We start from the raw sequence: 24,495 nt of genomic DNA, 5'->3' as shown, positions 1-24,495 counted from the left end.
GCCACTCTCACCTCCGTCGCCAGGAGTTTACACGCTGCTCCCACCTCTGTCGCCAGGAGGCTACACACTGCTCTCACCTCCACCACTTCCACTGCCAGGAACAGAGCAGAATGAGCTGTCTCTGCCTCTGCCACCTCCACCAGCAGAGAGTGAATGCCTGATGGGTTCCCGTCCACCAGCAGAGGGTGAACGCCTGCTAGGTCCCTTTCCACCAGCAGAGGGTGATTGCCTGCTGGGTCCCTTTCCACCAGCAGAGGATGAGTGCCTGCTGGTATCACTTCCCCCACAATCACAAGGAGAGGCATATCGCTATACATATCGTATCGTTAAGATACTCCTGATACCCAGCCCTAATCATAACCTTGGTTCCCTAAAATAGAAATGTAACCAATACCATATGGGTATTTACCTCTTCAAGACCTGAAACCTTAATAAAATATATCAAAGCTGCTGGACGAGTCTGTGGCGTTGTCATGGTCTGCCCCTCAGGACATAAAACACTGCTGTCATAGACCTCAATGTCATTTATCCTTCATGCCTGCTTCAATCATGGATGCAGCAACCTTGAAGGTTAATGGTTATATTTCTATTTCAAGGAACCAGGGATATGATAATAACCTAATGTTCCCTTTCAAGTACAAAATGTAACCATTACCGCTGGGGTGAGTGCGCAAAATGCCATCACCAGGGCAATATTGCAGAACAACTGGAATGCTACAAGGCTAAACTGAGAGGCTGCCTTGTGCCTTACCATAAAGAACCCCAGTAACCAGTAGCTAGGACTAAAAAATTGAGTGAGAAACTCACCTCTATGTCTGTGTCCAGGTCGGTGGGCCATAAGGTCTCTCGTGCCTGGCTGAGCATTTTGCGGAGTTTGGGCAGTTTACACAGCTGGCCACTCAGGAGCTGAATCAGGGTTGAAAATCAAAATCTCCCAGGGCTACTAGAAGCACCTTGGCCCTGTCCTGTCTGACTTTCTCCAGACACAGAGGGAGTAGGGCCAGTGGTGGGAAGGCATATAACAGTTGACTAGGCCACTGGTGTGCCAAAGCATCTATTGTCAGCAGGTCCCTGCCTCCTCTTATGGAGAACCAAAGGGGGCAGGGAATTGATTCCTGGGAGGCAAAGAGATCAACCTCTGTTCTCCCAAACCTCTCCCAAATGAGGCTCACCACCTTTGAGAGGTCCACTGCCCAGTTTGTCACCCTGGGCAGATGTACTGTCAACAGTAAGAGGAGTTTGTCATTTCCAGAGTAAAAGCTTGTGGGCCCTGGTGGTTGATGTAAGGTAACACTGTTGTGTTGTCTAAATGGACAAGCCCTCTCTTATCACTGCCCTGCGGTAGGACATGTGCTGTCTGACTCCACGTCCTCAGATGGTGGAGATGGACAGCATTTCCTCCTGTTGCCAATCTGCGCTTGTAGCCCCCTGGGGTCCTAAAGGGACAGGTGGGGTAGGTGGTGCTAAATGTTCACATAGTAATTCTGCAAGCACTGTCCCTTGGTGGAAAACAGCTGCCCAGAGCTTTTTCAACAGCTCTGAGTCCGCCGATCAAGTGGAATGGCAACTTTTCTTCTTCTTCCTCAGGGATGAGGCAGACTTCGAAAACGGTTACCTGCATGGGCTACTTTCCGTGTTGCATCGTCAGTCTCCCTTGGCACAGAGCCATTGAGTGAGGATGCAGACACTTCTCTAACAGAGGGTAATGGGGAAGAGTGCCATGCTGGAGTCAGGGTAGCAGAGCACTTTGTAGAGATGCGGGAGATAGTAGTTTCTCCAGCATCCGCTAAGAGAACTGTGCATAAAACTCACAGAAACTGCTGTTCACCAGTGCCCCCTTGGCATGCTCTGGACCCAGGCAGGACGAACATCTTCCATGCTTGTCCTCAACAGGTAGACTGTCCTTGTATGTCAGAAGCAAGCAATGCAGTGTACAGTATACAGATGTACAGATGCTGCCTCAATCTTCTTATAGACTGCAACCAGGCAGGTCAAAATCCGAACAAGACTGGTTTGGTACCGGACCGGGGGCATAAACATCAGTCGGAAGTGGGTCGGAATCGGAACGGAACTGGGTTGGTTCGGGAGCGGTTCAGTGACTTTAGCACCGGGTCAGTACGGTATGGTACCAGTATGGGCAAGGTACCGGGTCGGCACTGGTTCGGTAACTTCGGTCCCAGTATGGTACCGGTAGGTCATGGTTCAGTATCGGGTTGGTAAAGGAGCGGGTCAGTGACCTCTGTACCTTACAGTACGGGTCCACCGTTTTGCAGTTACAGCAGGTAGCAATGTACATGGATGCCCATCTGTACAAGCCACTGGCAAAATCACTCACTCAGTACTAATACGAGACTGAAGGAAGCCTTCTTGTTAGAATTAACTAACAGCCCTCATAATGGTGATGTGAAAGCTGTCACCAAAATAGCATCAAGATACTGTGGGAGAGACTGCAAGCAACCATAACTGAAGCAAGTATCTTGGTCCTGTGCAGCACTGCTGAGCCCTACAGCAGTCACTACATGTATGCCGCAGCACCATGTTGCTGACATGCCTGCACTTAGTCTCTGCCAAAACAGAGAAACAAAACACAGTAATAACAATTACTTAAAATATAACATAACAATTTCAGCCTGGGGATAGAGCACAAAGTCAGCTGACTTATGTTGCTCGATCCCTGGGAAGGAGCGATTCATGCGCCTAGTTTCACACAGGGCACAAGGCCGCAGTGGAACGTAACAGCAGGCTGTAGTGCACAGCGTATTAGTAGAACTAATACAGCGATTATTCTCAAAATCACATATATTTTGTGTTAAACACAATAAAAGCATAAAATATACAGCATATGTATCAAGTAATTATCTGAAACAGCTCTCCTGTCAGGTCAGTTATTGAAAGAAAAAATGGCATTGAGGTCTGTGACCATAGTGTTTTTATGTCCTCGGGGGCAGGCCATGACTGCATCACAGGCTCGTTAATCAGCTTTGGTATAGCTTATTCATGTTTCGGGTCTTTAAGAGGTAAATACCCATACAGTAATGGTTACACTTCATACTTGAAAAGGAACAGAATTACTACTGAACAATTCATTTGTCATTATGTTATTCCAGCCAAACAAGAGAGAGGCTGGTGCTACATGGAGTATTGGTTGAATTCAGAGAATAATACAAGTCTAATACAGGAGTAGGCAACATCAGCTCTTCCAGTCAATTCCATTGTAAGTCTTTGTTCCAATCAGATCCTTCATTATTTCAATAATCTTCAGGAAACCTATTACTTGAAATACAATGGTTGGGACAAAGACCTGGAACTGAATGAAAGAGCCAAGGTTGCCCACTTTTTTTAAGACTCAAACTAGGTAAGGGTGGGAGTGATAACTTGTTGAGTAACCCATATGCCACAAATTAATATTAAAATCTAAACTAAAGAGACAGCACTTATTCTATTTTCTGACATTAGGAGTGACAGTAAAATCTCGTCAAAGTTCCCAGCTCATCCTGTTTTGATATTGTTTTTGCACAATGCAGTCATGAAGAGTTAACAGGCCCTGAAGTGCATCTATCAGTTTGACGGGATTCTACATGCCCAGTCTGTTCTCACTTAACTACAAGCAAAAGGCATCTGGATTTTGTCCACTTAAGGCTTTCTGCAAATTGAAAGGAGTTTGGAGTAGGTGAAAGGGCACAGTTGAGGTCACTGAACTCATTCCAAGCTGTGTCACTGAAATTTCCCAGTACTGGGAGTATACAAGAAATAGGGAAGGGGCAAACAAGGCCAGAGAAAGGGTCCCATCATCTTTTGGTGGCTTTGCACAGCATAATTTGGAATATTGTTTGTGCTCTACATACTTACATACATAGCACGACAGAATACAGAACATTTTCTAAGATTGTTGTCAATGGTACTTTAGAACTATCATTATGTAATTGTTTTACCTAAAATAATTAGGAAGACAAGAAATAGTGATATGAACCCAAAAAGACAACTGAGACAGAATAATGACCTTCTGTATACTTTCTCCCTAACTGTACAGTACTGTACATGGATGTCTGCAAACACATGCAGTTAGCATATACACTATAAGCCATAACAATTTTTTACCTAAGCCTACATATTTATTTCACATACATCTAAATATTTACAGACTTGATAGAACTTGTGATGTTGTAATAACACTGTTATAACACATATATTACACACTGTTGCTAAATATAACTGCCATAATTTAGCATTAATTACAGAGGTGATACAATTCCTGCTCAGTTGTTATATAAGCAAGCATTGCTTAGCACACACAACCTTCTAATAATTACATACTAGAAAGTCAAATCACATCAGTCCAGTTCACACTTATGGCCTCAATCATGAAAGGGCACCGAATTTGGATACCTAAAACAAAAAGCCTTTTTCCTTTCTCCTTTAATGCATATACAATAAAAGTCATGTTGTGCAATGGCATATTTTTATTTTTGTTCTGCTTACTCAAAAAATATTGATTAATGAAACCAAGCCTCAATACGGTTCCTTGTTCGGCATTGCCACCCTACAGAGCAGGCTCCATGGATCAGGGTGACTGTGCTATGTGAGTACAATCAATAGCACAAGTCCTGTAAACCTGTCCTCTGTGGGAAATTTAATATAATTCCCAGTGAACTTTAGCAGGGTTTTTTTTGTGTAAATCGCAGTTTGTTAAATAGGTTGCAGTTAAAGCTGAATGACATAGTTTAAAATAAATAGTTAATACCCTAAAGCAGGGGTAGTAAAAATAGCCAATCAAATATCACATAGGATCCCTTTCCCCATGCACATAACTTTGATTAGGATAGCAAACCGAAGGCTTCTTTAAACTATTTATTTTACTTTGTGTACAATTTAAAATCAGTAGTGAAAAAGTAATTGGAGATGTCACAGAAGATTCCAAAATCATTAGTTAGGTGATTACTGTTTCACTGAATAATTTTGACGACAAGATAAACATACCTGATTTGCAGTGCAACGGTTGCAGCTATGAAAGATTATACCATACAACGCTACTATGATACGCTGCACAAAACAACATATTTTGAGTTTACTGGAAATTTAAAAAGCTATGGAGTCTCAACGAAAGGAAAGGACTTTAACTTCAAGAAGCTGTGGAAAGTGTAGAATTACCTTGGAAGAAACTAACTGGGATTACAACAGAATGCAAAGTATATGACTGAACAAAAGAGTAGACTGACTAGTAACAGAATGCTGAAGAAAACTGATGAAAGAAATGCAGCAGCACCCATTTTCTTACAGTGGATTCTGCATCAACCAGCATTATCTCTGGAAAAGTTGCAGAATTAGAACATGTAATGTGCATTGTTATCAAGCGTGCGCGAAAAGAGGTGAAGTGTCCTGGCAGGTCATAAAAAGGTATATTTCATATTGGTACTGTTTAATATTTCTCATTTTCACAGCTTGTCAGTATCTTTTTTTTCAATGCTGTTAAAAATTTTATATTTTGGAACAGAAGTTCTAAATATTGAGACTTACAGACATTATATACTCTGACATCTTTTTTTTTTTTACTGTTTAAGATTTCCTTTGAAAGTAAAGTACTCTTCTATTTCCTCCATTATATTACATTTGTGATACTGAGTTTTTATTTGTCAGTGTTCTAGGAAAGCTGATTCTATTTAATGTGTTTTCTGTAAAGTAGTATATTTGAGTATATTGGCCTTCATATAATTTATATAGACATGTTCACGTACATTATATATGTATATATATATATATATATATATATATATATATATATATATATATATATATATATATATATATATATGAGCAAAAAAAATAAAATAAACAACACAGGTAATGAGCTATATTGTAATTTTCCAACATGTGGAATATAATGTACTTTATTAATGATTCAAGGGAATCAACCAACATTACACAATTCTCAAATTATGAATTTATTTCCAAAAAAATTAAGTGTCACAATTATTGGCACCCTTGTTTTCAGTACTTTGTGCACGCTCCCCTTGCAAGGATAACAGCCTTTTTTATGAGATTGGAGAACACATTAGAAGGGATCTGAGGCCATTCCTCCATACAGAATCTTTACAGATCCTTGATATCCTTCGGTCTGCGCTTATGGACTGCCCTCTTCAATTCAAACCATAGGTTTTCAATGGGATTCAAGTCCAAAGACTGAGATGGCCATTGCAAAATGTTGATTTTGTGGTCAATTAACCATTTCTTTGTGGATTTTGATGTGTGCTTGGGGTCATTGTCTTGCTGGAAGATTCACTTGTGGCCAAGTTTCAGCCTCCTGGCAGAGGCAACCTGGTTTTTGGCTAAAATGTCCTGGTACTTGGTAGAGTTCATGATGCCGTTGACCTTAACAAGGGCTCCTGGACCAGTGAAAGCAAAACAGCCCCATAACATCAAAGATCCATCACCATATTTTACAGTAGTTATGAGGTTCTTTTCCGCATACGCATCCTTCTTTCTACGCCAAACCCACCACTGGTGTGCGTGGTCAAAGAGTTCTCTTTTCGTCTCATCCGACCATAGCACAGGATTCCAATCCAAGTCACTCCAGGCACTTACATTTGTTGGTTGCTCTCAATAAAGGCTTTTTTCTGGCAACCCTTCCAAATAGGCTATTGGCATGGAGGTGGCATCTAATTGTAGATTTGGAGACTTGGTGACCCCAAAATGCAACTGATGGCCCTTGGATTCTTCTTTGCCTCCCAAACCATCTTCCTCACTGTGCATGGAGGCAAGATGCATTTGTATCCTCTACCAGGCAGATTTACCACTGTTCCACTGGTTTTTAAATTCTTAATTATTGCCCTAATAGTGATAAGTGGTATATTTAAGTTTTCAGGTATTTTTTTGTACCCATTGCCTGATTTATTAAGGTCAACAACCATTTGTCTCTTTTCATTTGTGAGTTATTTGCCTTTCCCCATGGTGATGGATGACAAATGGATATTACATGTGTGTTACCTCATTTTTATACCCCAGTGAAACAGGAAGCCATGGAAGGCCACAATACAGTTCCTTAAGACTGAGATGTACTTAAAAAAGTATAATGAATGCAGATTTAATTTTGTTTAATTTTATTTATAATAATTTTCATAATCAAGTAATTCACCAAGATGTGTTTATTTTGCGTTAGTGAATCAGTGAATCTAAAGAACAAATCTGCTGAACTGATTCACTAAACTGAATAAATCAAATGAATCAGTAAAAGGGATCGAACTGCACATCCCTAGTTTTCAGGTCAGAAAAATAGGTTTAAGCCTGCTTGGCAAGTTTGGCCATGTGCTTAAGTGAGCCACTATAAACTATCCACCATTTTTGTGGATTAATGTCCAGGTTAGGAAGTGGGAGTGCATTTTAGCAGGCTAGTGAAATATTGTACACAAGAGGCAGTTTAACCCAGCGGGGGTTTGAGACACGGATGTAGCAGAATTTGACTGGTCTAATGTAACAATCTGGCTGTCTGTATCTTCTTCAATAAGCAGATGCAATTTCATTTGAATCAGCTCTTCTGTTGTGCATTTGGATTCAATTTTGTGAACGAAAGTGCTCCTGGGTGACTGTTACACAACGTATCTCATAAGAACCTGTATCAGTTTCCACCATTCTAAAAAGTTATAAAACAACTTCAATGTGGTCTTTCTGCAATACGCAGAGAGATAATCACATGTGACTGTAAAGTCACGTGACAGATTACCACGCCAGCAATGTCACAGGCACCTTTTTAGACTGCATAAACAGATCCCTGAGCCACTAATCAAGCTTCAGGAGCCTGATCTGGGATTTATGACCACCGTGACCACTTCCGTAGAGAAAAACCAGTATGGATCACTGATGCTGAAGTCCATTCTGTTTTTTTTGACTTGCCAATGGCTGTACTGTACCAGCCGCGGTACAGTACTGAACCAGATATTGGACCGGTTTCCCTATTGCACAGTAATTGCAATTATCGTGCACGATAAAGTTTAGCGCCCTTTCGTAAATGAGGCCCTTAATCACACCCAACATGACCATTGGCTGTGCCTTACTGATTATGCCTGTTTGTCCTCGTCTGTGTAATATTTATTCTATGTTGCAACTGCTGAAGTATACTTTAATGACTAAAACACATTAATTTCTAAAAGTGAAAAAAGAAAATCAGCGGAAGTGCTTTTAAAGCTGAAAACTCTGAACAGCCAAAAGCGTAATGGTTTGCAGACATTATTAATGTGTATGAAAGACTATCTTCAGGACAATCAATCAGTCTCATGCTGTAGGGCACCATCAAGCAACTGAATCTGCTACCCAAGTAACTTTAGGTGCTTTATTGCTTAAAATGATTCATAAACGACATAAAACATCCTAAGCTGGGAGCTGAGTCCTGTCATACATGATGCTACCAGCTGGTCTTGCCTCTAGGCAGAACCTTGTTGGAGACACACCACCATGGCTAATCATGTTCCAGCCATTTTCACCCCATTTTACATTACTTCTTAATGTTTCCTTCTTTATGTATTCCCAGATCTCTAAGATAATTAAGATGGTCCTTGTTTTCTTTTTCATACAAAAAGAGATGGGCCCAGGGTGCCTTTAGACTTCCCAGCACCCATCACCTACAAAATACCAATAGCCACTTACATATTGGCAGTAAGCCATGGGGTTTGTCAGTGAAAGATTTAGTGTGAATTCCAGACCAACCCACTCACACGCGTACACATACAAACTCACACAACAGTCACTACGAAGAGTGCTTCACAAATTTACAATGTTTCTTTTGATCCCAACTCAGTAGGAATAACAAGATGTGAACATGTGATATCTGTCAACATGAGCACTTAAACCTTTTATATATTTTATATGGCTTTCTCAATGAAGTACTTTAACAATAAGTTGTATACTGACTACTCTCTAGCCTACAGAAGTAGGAACTGCTTCCTTATTTTCTGCACTTATATTGGAATAAACAGACTAATGACAAGAACTGATGAACCATAAATATGTTGTGCCAATTTCAAAATTATATACTTATTTTTTTTCTATTTTTATTAGATTGACAAAAGGAGACAAAGGGATCAAATACAAACTCCAGTCCACAGACTCTAGTTGAAACACCATCCTTGTCACTTCAGTACAGAACTAATACTTGGGGTCACAATCAGCCACACTTTAAAAAGAGAAAATGTTTTTATCGTGCTTTCTAGGACACACTGGGCAAGTTTTCAAAAAACAGTGCTACTGTATCAAACTCATGGTCTAGTAACAGAGCTTTAATAGCAAGTGATTTTCAAATGAAATGTGTTCATTAAATCAATCTGTTAATGTTTTGAAATTGAGTTGATGAGGTAATTAATGAACGCATTTCTCCTTAAAAAGCTTAATTGTCGCAGGTCACTGTCACAGGGTCTTCCTCGGGTCACGCGTGTGGGTCGCCGCTGTTCAAGCATACAGAGAGACAGACGTGGTGTTGATGTTGAAAACGCCGGCACAGGCGCGCAGGTTTTATTAATAAAAACAGAAAACGAAAGTAAAATAAAGGTGGTCATGTAACGTTACCAGCGATGGTAACGCACAGAGGACTAATACAGCAAACTGAACAAAAAGTGTAAAATAAAACACAGTACAACAAACTATAAATCAAAAGGTGCCATGAAAACGGCAGGCCTTGCAGCAGCCCTGATCACACCGATCGCCATGTTTTTATACTGATGCTCCGCTGAAACACGCCCACCCGCCTGCAGGAACAGCTGATTGCTTTCAGCTGCTGCTCCACGCAGACGGGTAAATGTCCCCAGCGGAGCGCCACAGTAGCTAAACAATTAAATATTAACAATTAACACAAAAACATATAATAAACTATATATTTCCATGTGCAAGTATTACACTTTGCCACTGTCACCTATAGCACGTCCTGTCTCAATGACTAAGTAAGGGGAACTCTTTAATGAAAATGCATGTTAATGAGATCAAAAAAAATGAATGGAAGCATAATTTGCTGTTATGGAAATTACTGGCATTCAGGGAACAAGCAGCAGCCAAATGGAAATAAAAAATAATGGGAATATCTATGTTGTGTACACAGCAAATATCTAAGTTTGTAAACTTAACTTACATATTGCATTTTGTCATGCAGAATGTACATTTATTTGGAATACTTCACATATAAAATGCTGATTTATGATTATCTGGCATGTGGGTAAAAATCTAATGGCATCTAATGGCAAAATTAAACCCTACCAGTCATGTACCCTCTTGTGGGGGGACATTTTGCCACAGCTCTTTTAATGTGTATTTTGCAGTCATTTTTTTGGTTAAAAAGAAAAAAAAAATCCATAAGTCACCTATATATATTGGTTGGAATTTATTTTCTTATGATGACATCTACTTTTGTCCATATTAGTATGCACGATTGTAAGCTATAGATATGTTTGAAGTGCCATTTGTGTTTGTAGTTATTAGCTATATTATACACATATACCATGTATGTAACATTTAATTACACATGTATTAAGCTTTTCAAAATTATGATAGAACTCCCTACCCAATACACAATTTGCCTATAGTTAATTGTTCATTGAATCTTTTAATTTTCTCTGGTACTCTTTGCTCGCCTCAGCGATAAAGAAACTCAACATGATTAGAATTAGCCACAGAACACTTACAGTATTATAAGAACATTTTATATACATGCAGTGTGTGAAGGTGAAAGTGTGCATTGTACATAAAGTGTGAGGTCTGTGGGAGTCTGACAACATGAAATACGTTTATGCAAATTCCATGTCAATGATCTTGATCACATTCCTACTGCATTGCTGTGTGTCCTTGACACCTGTTCTTCGTTCTTGTGTGGATAAGACACAGGTGTTGAAAGTCAAGGATGCATTGCAAGTCTGCAATCACCTAAGAAAGCTTTATTGTAATATCTAATACGTCAAGATTTCAGTCGTATAATTCAAATAAAATGTACAGGACAGATCAACTGTCATATAATGTACATATGCAGAATTCAAATAGGCTATAGTTGCATTGATAATTTCTTGGTAGTAGCATTACACTTTGAGCAAATAACGATATGTCATTTTAGCAATACAACAAACATTCAGTAAGGTTACAAATTGTTAACATAAGTGAATAAATCTCCTTCATAACCACAACTATGGAAAAGGCTGAAATATTTCCATAACTACTGTAAGAAATTAACTCCCTCTCTCTCTCTCTCTCTCTCTCTCTCTCTCTCTCTCTCTCATCAGCTGTGGTCTGTTAAAGTCCTGCTTCAAGGTGAGTTGTATACTGTTAATTAAAACCCGCCTTTTCCAAGTGCAAATTAACTCCTGATAATTTATAAAATAGTTACAAGACCGATTGAAAATGCCAAAAATCAATGCTTCATACCAATTTCTTGATTAACACTGGAGTTATCATTTAGGACCTTTTGAAATAATATTTCTGATAATATTTATGTTTTCATTTTTAAAGATTGTTTTATACCACCATGTCTTTTTCATGGATCAACCACCCATGAACTATAGTATTAATTTATCAAACATAATTTGACTCTTATTTACATTGCTATGGTTAACTATTGCCAGCCAAAACTAGAGATGCAACAATTAATTGATAAATCGGTTATTGATCACCATGGTTTTTACTTTGTGAGCCTCAATTAAACATTCAGTGGTCAATTACTGGCCCTGGTGCCCAACTCATTTATTATATTACTATAGCAGTCTATGTATTTTTTGCTATTTGCTTTTAAACAAAAATGTTTCCTTTAGATCATGCATGGGATATGGCACTACAACTCACAAAAATGCTCACTGCTTGGGAAGGGTAACTATTTTTTTTCTACTCAGGTAATGCAGATTTTATTGTTTTACAGAAAAATCATGAAAAGGTATGAATGATATATCTGGCACAATCTCCCCTATCTTGAACTGATGGATTAATTCTGTTTTGGGAAGTGTCCTTTGTTACATTTTAACACTGACAGATGAAGATTACTTAAGCAGTAATATTTATGTTCCCAGGTTTGGAAGACAGCCAGTAAAAATGCATAGACCCAGTAGATTCCTTTACTTTTCTTTCTATTTTTTATGGCACACTATAACTAAAAATGTTATTTGTAATTACAACATCATTTTTGTGTCAACTAAAATGCACCAATATATTAATTAACATAATTCCACATATTAAACTTAGAAAGTTTATTCAACTAAAATTCCTTAAATTCCCAAATTGCCTATGGAATATTATAATCTTGAATCATTCTTGAGGTCTTTGCTTACATTTTAAACATTTTGCCAGTTTTCTAGATAGAAACAATGCTATATATTTAACTGATTTAAAGGGCCCTGGATGATTATCAAAATGGGACTTTATGCACCAGTATTATTAAAACAACATCACTGAAAGGGTAGTTGTGAGTCTGATGTATTTTTGTATTTAGGACATTATTTTCAATTCATTGTACAGTTTTTACACCTGACACACCATTTCATTCCACAAGTAAACCGGATCTACTGTCTGTGCCAACGCTGTAAACGCTCATAGTCTTCCTATCTGTGAATGCCATGCGCAGCTGATAAAAAGATCAAGATGCACAACATGCTACAAAACAGCAAATGTGAATAGCAAATGAGCAGTTTAAAACAAACTGAATTTTCAGGTTGCCAATTACACTATAACATAGATTGCAATGGCAGATGCAACGCTTATCTATTAAGTGTTTATTAACATGTAACTGAATATTGCATATCAATGAAATATAAAGCATTACACTTTTATAATTCCAGTTCGGGTTTGGACACCATTGGTACAGGGTTGCAGTACATGGTGTTGATTTTTATATTCAGTACAATATCCAGGCTAATGACAGGTGTAAACTGTCTGGTTAACTGATAACTGACCCACACCTTGAAGGTAACAAGATTGCATTGCAGAACAGAAAACTGCAGCAAGCACCTAGCTTTGACTGGTTTAAATCACAATGCAGCCAGCTATGAACTTTTGAACAAGGTACTCTCTGTGGACTTGAAGCTTCTGAACTAGGATTCAGAACAAGTACCTTAGCCAAACTGTCCACCTGTTTAACTACTCACACGCTCCTACCATCAGCAGTTTTACATCCATTCTGGGTCTAATGTCAGTTGGCTCTCAAACCCACACAGCTGCCTTTTATAAAAATCTGGTAGCACAGGCAAAATGTGCGAACCTGTCATCAAATATATTACAACACCAAGCCACTCTGAACTGGTTTATTTATGAAGTCTCCATTCTCCTACCGAGATGTACATTTGTAATCTTTTCATATCAAGCAAACAATATGATAGAAGCGATCCACATGATCTATGTACAATCATGCTTGCTCATGCCAATATTTTTTTTTTTTTTTTTTTAATTAAGATGCCTACTATATATAATATAACATTCATAACACATTTTAAGTAGGCCACAACAGTCAAGGTAATTTGTTATTATGGTAAAAAGAATTCCAGTTTTATCAAAACTGTCTTTGTCTGTGCTCTGTCTGTGGAATGATGGTTTTATGATTTAGTGTTTGAAGTTATGGATGAAAACATATTTGTCAGTATTTATGCTGGACTCCAACTGTCCAATCTGCCAAATTGTTGATATAAGCCAAGTTCAGTCCCTTTAAGGAATGTCTTTCTCCTTTAAGCTATTTGCAGGTCTACATAAATAATGCTGAATGAGAGACCCTATTGTATCTGTTGGCACTAAAAGAGCCTTGCAATTTGAAGGTGTCTGAGAAAAACTGCCCCAGAGCCAGAGAACCAGAAGGGAGTTCACCTTCATGCAGACTTGGATTCATTTATTGGCTTTGAGGTCTGTCAGCACTCCTCTAGATCAACAATTTGTGTATTTTGTTTGAGATAATAAATGCAAGGAAAAAATGAAGAATTAATTGCAACAGAGGGGCTCCACAAGTATCATTAAATACAGAGGCATACTGTTCTTGCTGCCAGACCATACTAAAGTTTAGAGTGATTGTGATAGTGTGCAGACCTCAGGTGGAATCAGTTAGACTCAGGCTATTACCTGTAGCAAGTTCACTATCCCATACTGTTTCCTCATTCATAATTCGGTATCATAGACAATGAAAAATGGACTGGTCACAAAACAGGGGAGGATGAACCGTGTGGCAGTTAATGTCCATTTTGACATCAGTTTTATGTGGGGGGTATCCATTCTTCCCTTTAATAATTTCTGACTATTCTCTGAAACCTTTTGAAATTGCTGTAATTTACATCTGAAAAGAAAAAAACTGGATCATTAGGTTTGAAACCTGTGATTCTTATACATCTGGAACATCTATAAAAGCTGTCTTACACTGTAGAACTTTGTGGGTGTCTTTCCTTTGCCATCTTTGGTAGATTATGCTGTACAGTGCCTCACAATTAAGATCGCTTATGAGAACAAATGGTCCATTTTGTGGCTCCCAGATAATAAGAATGAAAGTTTAGTTTAGTTTAGTTTTTGCACAGTGTTTAGTTATTAGTAATCATAGTAGCTTTAGCCAAGAAGACAGCCCCTGATTATAAATGTAGGTTAAAAAAAAAAAGAAAGAAAAAGTTTGTAGCCTACAGCCTCACTCAGCTGCTGTATCTTCCACCCAAAATTAAAAATAGGTTGTTGTATACACAGACCCATACCCAAGTACAGTACTTTATAAAAGCTAACATGCCAAGTAGAATGAGGATTTTGTGAAATGATATAGGGACAAATTTGGTGGAAATTTCTATAATACAAGGCACGTCATAAAACACACAAACACTTTTTTTACAAAAAACCTTTATCTGGAGTGCCTAGTTAGTAAATGCAGTACATAATAAGTGTGTATGGTGGGGGGGGGGGGGGGGGGGGGGGGGGGGGGGGTTGACTATTTGATTTTGATTTATGTAATTTCTATTTGAAGGCAGGTACAAACATGTCCAAATCCTAGCATTCATCTGGGAATGAGTTGAAAAAAACCTTAAAATGTTTAGTCCTGCATAAACCATGACCATGTTGAATGAATACCACAAGACCAAAAGCATATTAATGGAATAAAAAGTTAAGGCTCCCCACCTCCTTTATAGAGGTACTGACCACACAACTCCAAAGATCTGCTGGTAGTTGAATTGTATGCCTTTAGAGTAGGTGAATAACATTTAAAAGATAACTAAGCTAATTAAGACACAAATGTCAAAGGCTTCTCATCTTGGATTAGCTTTTCAATTATGATCATAATGTTTGTGCAGGTCAGATTAGAATAGTAAGTAAAATGGTTAGAAAATCTCATTGAGACAGTGTATTTGAGACCCGATAACAAGGCCTCCTCAACTATAAAAAAGGGAAATATTAATAGGAGGAGGTTGTTGTTTTTTTTTAAGGCTTGGGAAGACGCAAAAACTGTTTCTTGTTCTTTTTTTTGTGACCTTTTTTTTTTTAGAAGATATCAAAAACAAAAACAGGCACAAGCGATATAGCACAACAAAGGAAGTGGAAGAAAAGAGTTACCCATAAATAGCCGCCGTTTCACCCGCTTGTCCACATCAGCTACTGACGTGGCATTGAACTCAGAGCTCTCAATTGCAGCCTCATCCTTCTCTAAAACACAAGTAAGGGACAAACATGGAGCAGTTGGTTAATCAAAAGCCCAATTTTCCACCACTAAGACAGTCTTGCTGTTTGCACACCAAAGTCAAGAAGAAAGCCGTAAAGCACTAAAAATCCCTGTTAGAGTGTTAATCCCATTTGACGTCCCAGAATAAAATTTTAAAAGGAGAGTGAAGTGGGTACATTCAAAATAATAATAAGTAAATAAAGTGTGTTGTTGCTCTTTTTTCTTCAATACACACAAAGGCCTTGATTGCAACAATGACTCAGAATAGAATAAAATGACATAGAGAATGGGAAGGGGGAGGAATAGTAGCATGGTGGGTAGCTGACTTTGGCCAGCTCCAGAATATCAGAAAATGGTAGGCACAGGACTGGACAGACAAGAGTGGAAGGAACCAGTGATGGATGAACAAAGGAAGACTACAATCTCCCATGGTGACACAAAACAATGGGGTAAAAAGAAAAAAAAGAAAAAAGGACCAGACCGCATGCAAACAGGAAAAGATCAACTGTGGCAGTGCTGGTTGCCTGCTTGTCTATGGAACACATCACAACTGGCTAAACAGTCAATGCCTGAAACAATGTTCCAAAGCTGGGCCAAGGTTAGGACTGACATGCAAATTATCAGCAGTGTTAGAGTGATAAACACAATGATGGGCGAACTTTGTGTAGACATTTTTCCAAATGCTTGGTCTGAAACTTTAGGCACTGAGGACAACCATTGAGTGAGATGGCCTCAACATTTGTACTCATTGCTTAAAAAGATCTAAGCAGGTCTTTGATGTACAAAGTCCTGTTATGAAAGAAAAACGCTAAACTGCCCTGGTGCAGAAAGCTTAAAACCTCTTCAAATTGAAGCTTGCCCATCTGTTATCAGAGCTTGTAATGCTTAGATAGTCTTTGAAGTTTTGGTCAAAATGCGTAAGTCACAAAGAGGTTACTGAAGTGAATTAAGACCATTCCTTAATATTAAAAGGATAGGGTGGGGGTGGGAAGGGATAGAAAAAAGAGAGTCCAAAACTCAACAAAAGAAACATAAAAGGAGTCAGTAATTAAACTCCCATCTGGGGGAGGCAGTGAGGGCAAGCAGTGGTGGTTGCAACGAGAAAATAAATAAATCAAATTGATGCAGTAAATGAAACAAAACAAGAGGACAAGGCGTTATTTTTTATTTTTTTGCGATTGTAAAAAAAAAAAAAAGAAAGGAATAGTAAAATTCAAGGCAGACTCTCGCATGCAGATAAATAAATAAAATGAAAAAATAAAGAGATGAAGACAGGCGAACAAGGATGATAACAATGGGTTAGACAGAGTGCAGGTTGGTAGAATGGCACGAGGCAGACATTTGCATTCCTAATCAGTGATGACTAGAATCCACACCTCGGCTGATAGGACACAACTGGATGCCATGAGAGGGAAGGTGGGTGGGCAGGCTTAATTTTTTTCTGTGGCATCAGAGCATGGTCAAACAGTAACAGGGTTTTTGGTTTTTGTCTTTTTTTTTTTGTGTTTGTTTGTTTTTTTTTTTTTTTAATCAGTTCTTGGTTGGATCAGGCTGCAATTGAGGTGTTTTGCTCTAGTTGTTTTGAAAATCAATGCTTAGACAAGACAGGCAATCAGTAACCATCACCAGAATGCAGAAGGAAAGTGAATAAGGAGCCTAAAGAAGGTGCTACATAAAAAAGGAAGAACTAACAACAGCAATTAATGTGGCTCGGATCACTGAAACAAGGAGTGTGCTTCTTGTGTGAGGAAAGAATTGATACAATAGCTTTTTTTTCAAATGAATGATGTACACCATTTCCTGTAAGGAAAAAAAAGACATAACCCCCAAAAAGTTTTCTGTAGATATGCTTCTTAAACAGTAGTCCAATACAAATTCACATTTGTCTTTTTCTCCCTACTTTTACGTGTTTAGCATCCAGTAAGAAGTAAATCTGCAGGAGGGAAGAAAACATTTGTTGAGAGGGTTATATTAAAGAAAATTTGACATGACATATAAAATGAGCAAAAATTATGTATTGCTGCAACTCCTGACCTACTTTACTTTGAAAGGCTTTCCTGCAAGTTATCTACCAAACACAAACAATAACAAACAGTACAGTCAGGTATACATAAATAAGTAGTTTTCATTTTTGATAATTTTGCATTAATAATATAAGGAATAATGTACACCAAGATAGAATTACAGACTTTTTGGTGTATATACTTTGTTATAATACCTTGTGACATAACAGACAGAAATTGTAGAACTAGCAAGGTTAACAGTTGAAGAATAACATTGAAAACAAAATTTTAAAAATTAAACGTCAGTATTTATTTTTTTATTTTATTAACATTTCTTTGGACAGGGGTGGGGGGCTGGGGACATCGGAAAAGTACTTGTATTATTACTAACAATCGTAGTAGAAAATTTGTGGCTGAGGTTACTTCTTACTAAATGTATGTTGCTTATTATTTTTTAAGAGTACTTGAGTTATTCTGCTCTTTCACAAATTTCTCACAGTCTTCTGCAGATAGAACTTTAAATCTGCAGCCCATTGTTGTTTGTTTTGTTATTGACAGAGTTTTGTTGCACGCATGTACTGGAGGGAGAGTTTGTTTTTAAACAATGAAATTTGGGCATAAACTTTCTCACTTATAACGCATGACTCCAGATCTTCCTGAGGTTGTACTTTCCTCTCATCACACTCGCTGACTGCCATGTTTGCTGTTTTCTTTATGGAGTATATTGACTGATGCACGGTTTAGTTTTCGCTTTGCTCGACAAATAGCCAATAGAGAGCCTCCCATACCCACACTGTACCAAACCGAGCCCTCACGGGTTGGATGTGCCAGTGGAGAAGTGGCATGAGTCAGCAACCTGTGCTCTCAACACACTCTAGGCAGTACACATATTATGTACAGCGGTCATTCCAGCTCAGGTCAATGACTTGCAGCACCTGATTATTATTTTGGTTGGAAACCCATTGAAACAAGCTTGATGTACCTTTAACCACAGATGGAGGAAACTACTGCACAGAATTTGGTCCACTTGAGGTGGACTGACCCATATGCTACATGATATACATTTTTAAAAGCTTTTTTAAAGTTACTTAATAATTGCATACACTGCAGTGTCACCAGATGCAGACACGGGCAACACATTTATTACACATTGGCACTTCTCATGACCAATTTAGACAATAGAAAATGACATTGCTCAATAATCATCTAGATAAATAAAACAATTTTAAACAGCAATGGAGCAGAAAAATGCTATAGTTTGCTGTAAACAGATCTACAGTCTTTTTTACACTTTGCAGTCTAAGAGTTACAAATCTAAAGCCAAAACATAATCAAAACATTTCAGAAATACTGTTGAGGTAATTAAAAAACAAACAAACAAAAAAAAAACATCAAAAACCAAAAAAATCAAGCATACAATTTTCAAAAACATCCAAAAATTTTAGGAAAAAAAGTAGTGGAACTGCCATCGCAGCTTGATTTCGCAACCCCTAGTTAAAACATCATTCTGGAGCTGGAATGCAACAAGCAGATTATAAATCATTGTCACTCTTTTATGAAAGATATAGAAAGGCATCTGGCACATTCTGAAATGATTTCTGAACTCCAAAAGGGACAAATCCCACAACAGATGAGTTACCTTCAACTGCTAATTAGTCATCTGCAATTCAAAACCATATCTGCTTTTCAAGGAACCATCTCCCGGATTCAGTCATAGAAATGAATATACCATATTGTCAACGGTATGACATTATCTCCATTTTACATATTGTAAGCTACCGGCAGCAATTTATTTTGTCAGTTTTATTTAGTACTTTGCTGCAAACGTTCTTGTTCATGGTGTATCTTTAACTCTTTAATGGGGCTAAGCTGAAGAATGTATTTATACTGAAATACAGTCTTTCTACTTGGTTATTTTGTTTTAATTTATTCACAATTCTCTGTTTCCTCTGAACTGACACCAAAGCTAGACAAATGGGAAAATCTATTAACATTTTCAAACAGGAGCTTCATAGGGGTCTTATAGGAAACTGTAATTATCAGCACAGCATTGTCTCCGAGAGCAGCTATGTACTGTAAGTATTGAAAAGCACTGTCTTCTGCAGCACTTGTGTTTTTATGTGACAAACCTATCCTATATCTTTATATTTCAATACAAACTTGTGTTGAATAGACTTAATAGGGTCGCTATATCTTTAAGGTGGCTTAGGGAATTAAACATATTTTTTGGTACAAATACACTGTCTTTTGTTGCAACTGTTTAAATAACAGGAGGCCAGGGAAAGGGAAAAGGACTGTTTAACTACCACCAGTGATCTGGAGATACTGAAGAATTTATGCTCACCCATATGTATTACATGTTTGCTTAAAAATGCTTCAACTGATGTGTGCAACTTTTTTTTATATTCATTTTGAAAACGAAAACAAATAGAACAAATTGTGTTTTGCATCAACAGAAAATTTAAAGAGATTAACAATCCAAAAATACAATTTTTTTTTTACCTAGTTCTATTGTGCATTTCTAAGACAATACAATGTTAAACTTGTATCAATGTTCAAGAAGTCCTTAGTTGAAAAGACTTACACCACCCCTCTGGACTGGATGTTGCCTTAGAACTAGAAAATACATCTTTGATAGAATCCAGCCCTCGCCATAATACTGCTGAATTAAAAAAAAAAATCACTTTGGGTTTCACTTACCGATGCACGTTTTGCTGTCCGAGTGTAAAGCATACTTCTGATGACAGCCACAGACAGGGCCGCTGTCCGTGTCATCACATGTGTGCTGGCATCCTCCATTCCCATAGTTACAGGTTACTATTCATACCCCCAGAAAAATGTAAAATACAGAAATAAAGTAAGTACAATGTATATTTTATACACCTTAAAACACAACAGGTCTATGACAGCATACCCTGTACATTCAGCAGCCATTAAACCTGTGGTATCTCTATATGTTATTGTGCTATATCTAGGCTTGCTATGAATTCCCCAAAAATATGAGTTTGACTGAAATAAATGTATATTGGATAAACATCAGTAAAACCACACTATTACTTGCTGTCTGTCCTATCTCCGTTGCGCTCTGAATGGCTAGGGGTCGCTGTCAGTCAACTCAGTGGACTGGTAATAGGCTAGTGTAGTTCACCACCAGTAATTTCATTGGCTGAAGCAGAGCTAGAATGCTCTCATTCGTTAAATCATCAAGACTGACTGCACTTTCATTTGCCAGTTATAGTGCCTGTCATTCAAAGCGCCTACTTTGAAATTAGCGGGTTAAGGTGAAGGTAAGCTTTTGCTTTAGGTATACGGTGACAGTTACTAGTTTGATTTAAGAGGAAAACACTTAATGAGTATTGTGCACAACGTCTGAAGTCGCCATGGCAGGACTAAACGGGCCTGTCAGCCTTGCCTTCTAGTGACTCTCCAGCTGTGCTGAAGCAGAGGGGTGGAGCTCAGACTCTGCATAATAACTGCAAGTTAGTACTGTTCAGCTACCTAATATTCTGTTATGTGCATATTATTTTTACTTGTAAATGTATGCTATAAAACCCTGTGTAATACACTTTATATGCTGTATTTTCTATGGCTTATTTGAGATTTTTTTTTTTTTTTTCTAATTTGTGAAGAACTTTATGGTATAGCTTCGCTGTAACCAAACATTATTGCAATTAGAATGTTGGTAGCCATAGTTTTGTTGCATTTTGAATATGATAAAGGGGCTTCTCTAAATTACACGTTTCTCAATGGTGTAAAAAGTCTGGGGTTTTTCTTAAGCATAAAGGTTGATTTCACCAATACTGTGCTTGAATTGAAAATAAAGATCGAAAACAAAACATAATTTTAAAAAAATTAAAATAAATGTCGCTATTCATCGCTGATTTGGCAAACAAATAAAAATTGAATTGTAGCAAGCCTAGCTATAGCTATTCATAAACATTCATAAATAATAATAAAAAAACAGCAGTTTACTGAGGGTGGTTCACTTCTCTACTTGTACTGTATACTAGTGTTCCGTCTTTCTGGTTTATTCCGAATTTTACCACAAAATCACAGGATTTTTTTTTCCTTGTCCTGCAGCAAAAAAATGACGAAATACCTGATTTTGTCTATTAGTCAATATTTTCCTGTTACTATTTTCTAGGAAATGCACAATAATTGGATTAATATGTTGTTTTATTTTGACTCTGACATTGTAATAAGCAGCCTTACTCTGTATATCCAGGATACAGCAGACACATCAGAGGATCAAATAACATTAAAACGTGGTTCTCTGTCACTTCACAAACACATTATCACCTGATTATGCTGGCCAATTAAAGTATGATTATTTGGCAATTGTCGGGCATAGTAACTACTAGCTTGATCAAAACTAAATTGAAATACTTACACGAAAATATAATATTTCTAGTGGATGAGGAATGGGGAGAAAACGTAAATAAGTTTATGAATATTCAAAAGAAAACATATGTTTTAAAGTATACAAAAAGCAAAAATAACAGAAGTGGGTCAGATGGGGCAGAAGACACATAGCACTACAAATACTGTTGCATTGCGGTAGGTGTTTGCGCTGACAATAAAAGAAAGTAAAATAGGCGACACATTAAACTAAAAAAATTAAGTGAACTGAGAGACATGCAATCAGTTTATAAAGCTTTTACACGTGCTTTAATAAAAAGACAGCGCAGAATGACTGTGTTAATGAGTTTGTCAGAGCACTGTGCTTTGCTGGACAGTCGCTGTTTATTGCAGAGAAGTATGAATTGGTGACTTCATGCGATGTTACTGTCATTCAACTAAAACACTGCCTAACACTGCCAATCTTAAATATTTTACAGAAAATGTAATGGTGATGCTTTGGAAATTTATGGAATGCATTGGTGGAAATGTCCAGTGTGATTTTTGACGCATCTCCTGTTGGCTTGCACCACCCAGTTCTGTCAATTTTTTTCTTATTTTTATGATTTCAAGGCGAATTGTTTTGTGCTGATTACATGATCCTACCTTCTGTAGACACTATTTTCGTCAGCGCAGCCCAAACGTTCGCAGAGTACCAGCTACATGGGAAAATGTGGCCTCAACTTGCACAGATTCTGCTTCATCATACATGCCAGGGACATTAAACTTAATCAGAAACCAGAACTGCTATGCATCATATTCCACATGTAAAGTGTGTATACTGAGATTGCTTCCCCCCAATTATTACCGATGTTTCAATTAAAAACTATTTATTACCAATTTTATCCCTATTTTAATATATGTAAAATGAACTCTGAGAAATTCCCTGATTTTTTAAAGATAAAAACTGAAAATGTGGAACACTATGTATACCCCTGGAAGCTATTTCTCCTACTTCATGGCTCTTGGTTTATTTATTTCCCAGTAATAATAGTAGTACAGGCAGATGGTGTCACACCTACAGTGCCATGAAAAAGTATTTGCCCCCAGTCTGACTTTCTCCATTTTTGCACATTTTTCACATTGAATTTGGTCAGATCTTTTTGTAGGTTGTAGTAGTATATAGAAGGAGTCTGAGAGAAGAAATGACACCACAATTTGGTGCTTCTTTCATTTTTTTGGCATGCAAGGTAATCAACATGAAATCTTCAGGTGTGAAAAAGTTATTGCCCCCCTAGTTAACTCAATAATTAGGGTCAGCTGTTTGAATACTTTGATTAATAAATCAGGCCTGATTTGGGCCAGCCCTCCCCAATATAAATCTGACTAACTTTGGCCCTTACCATCAGAGTGAAGTTGTCAGCACACAGGTTCTATAGGCACATCATGCCACGATTAAAATAAATTCCTGAAGACCTCCAGAAAAAAAAAGTTGTTGATGCATATCAATCTGAAAAGGGTTATAAAGCCATTTATAAGGCTCTGGGGCTCCATCAAACCACAGTCAGAGCCATATTGTCCAAATGGAGAAAGTTTGGCATAGTAGTGAATCTTCTCAGGAGTGGCCGTCCTGCCAAAATCTCTCCAAGAGCAAGGCGTAAAATCGTCCAGGAAGTCACAAAGAACCCTAGAACAACATCCAAAGATCTGCAGGCCTCGGCTAAGGTCAGTGTCCATGACTCCTCCATCAGAAAGACACTGGGAAAAAATGGGATTCATGGCAGAGTAGCAAGGCGGAAACCACTGCTCACTAAGAAGAACATGAATGCTTGTCTCAAGTTTTCCAAAAAGCACCTGGAAGATCCTCAAGAGTTCTGGAACAATGGAGAGATGAGTCAAAAGTGGAACTTTTTGGCCAACATGGACCCCGTCATGTCTGGCGAAAACCAAATACTGCATTCCACAGTGAGAACCTCATACTAACGGTCAAGCATAGTGGTGGTAGTGTCATGATTTGGGAATGCTTTGCTTCATCAGGACCTGGACGACTTGCCATCATTGAAGGAACCATGAATTCTGTATCAGAGAATTCCACAGAAGAATGTCAGGTAATCCGTCCGTGAGCTGAAGCTGAAGCGCAGCTGGGTCATGCAGCAAGAAAATGATCCAAACAAACAAGCAAGTCTACATCAGAATGGTTGAAGAACAAGAAATTTAAAGTTTTGGAATGGCCAGTCAAAGTCCAGACCTTAACCCCATTGAGATGTTGTAGCAGAACCTGAAACGAACAGTTGATGCTCAAAAACCCACAAATGTCACTGAGTTGAAGCAGTTCTGCATGAAGTCCAAAATTCCTCCACATCGCTTTAAGAGACTGATCAATAACTACAGGAAGCATTTGGTTGCAGTTATTGCTGCTAAAGGTGGCATAACCAGTTATTGAGTATAAGGGGGAGATTACTTTTTTAAACAGGGGCATTGGGTGTTGCATAACTTTTTTTAATAAATAAATGATATAAGTATCAACGTTTTTTGTTA

At 38.0% G+C, this 24,495-nt stretch overlaps 1 protein-coding gene across 2 annotated transcripts in view; it reads right to left on the bottom strand.

Moving 5' to 3' along the window:
- Positions 1-24,495, bottom strand: part of LOC121319633 (signal peptide, CUB and EGF-like domain-containing protein 1) — a 138,422-nt gene that overhangs the window by 53,558 nt on the left and 60,369 nt on the right. Inside the window, exons 6-7 of one of the 2 annotated variants that reach the window (XM_041257242.1) lie at positions 20,320-20,436; positions 15,511-15,600 (exon numbers count right to left, since the gene is read on the bottom strand). In XM_041257242.1, the coding sequence (XP_041113176.1) occupies positions 15,511-15,600; positions 20,320-20,436 (207 nt within the window). The remainder of the gene's footprint in view (positions 1-15,510; positions 15,601-20,319; positions 20,437-24,495) is intronic. The other variant, XM_041257244.1, reaches the window with a different exon arrangement.

This window comes from Polyodon spathula, chromosome 8 (assembly GCF_017654505.1).
Source record: "Polyodon spathula isolate WHYD16114869_AA chromosome 8, ASM1765450v1, whole genome shotgun sequence".
Lineage (NCBI taxonomy): Eukaryota > Metazoa > Chordata > Actinopteri > Acipenseriformes > Polyodontidae > Polyodon > Polyodon spathula.
Note: the sequence above shows the minus strand (reverse complement) of the source record. Positions and strands in the feature narration are given on the sequence as shown.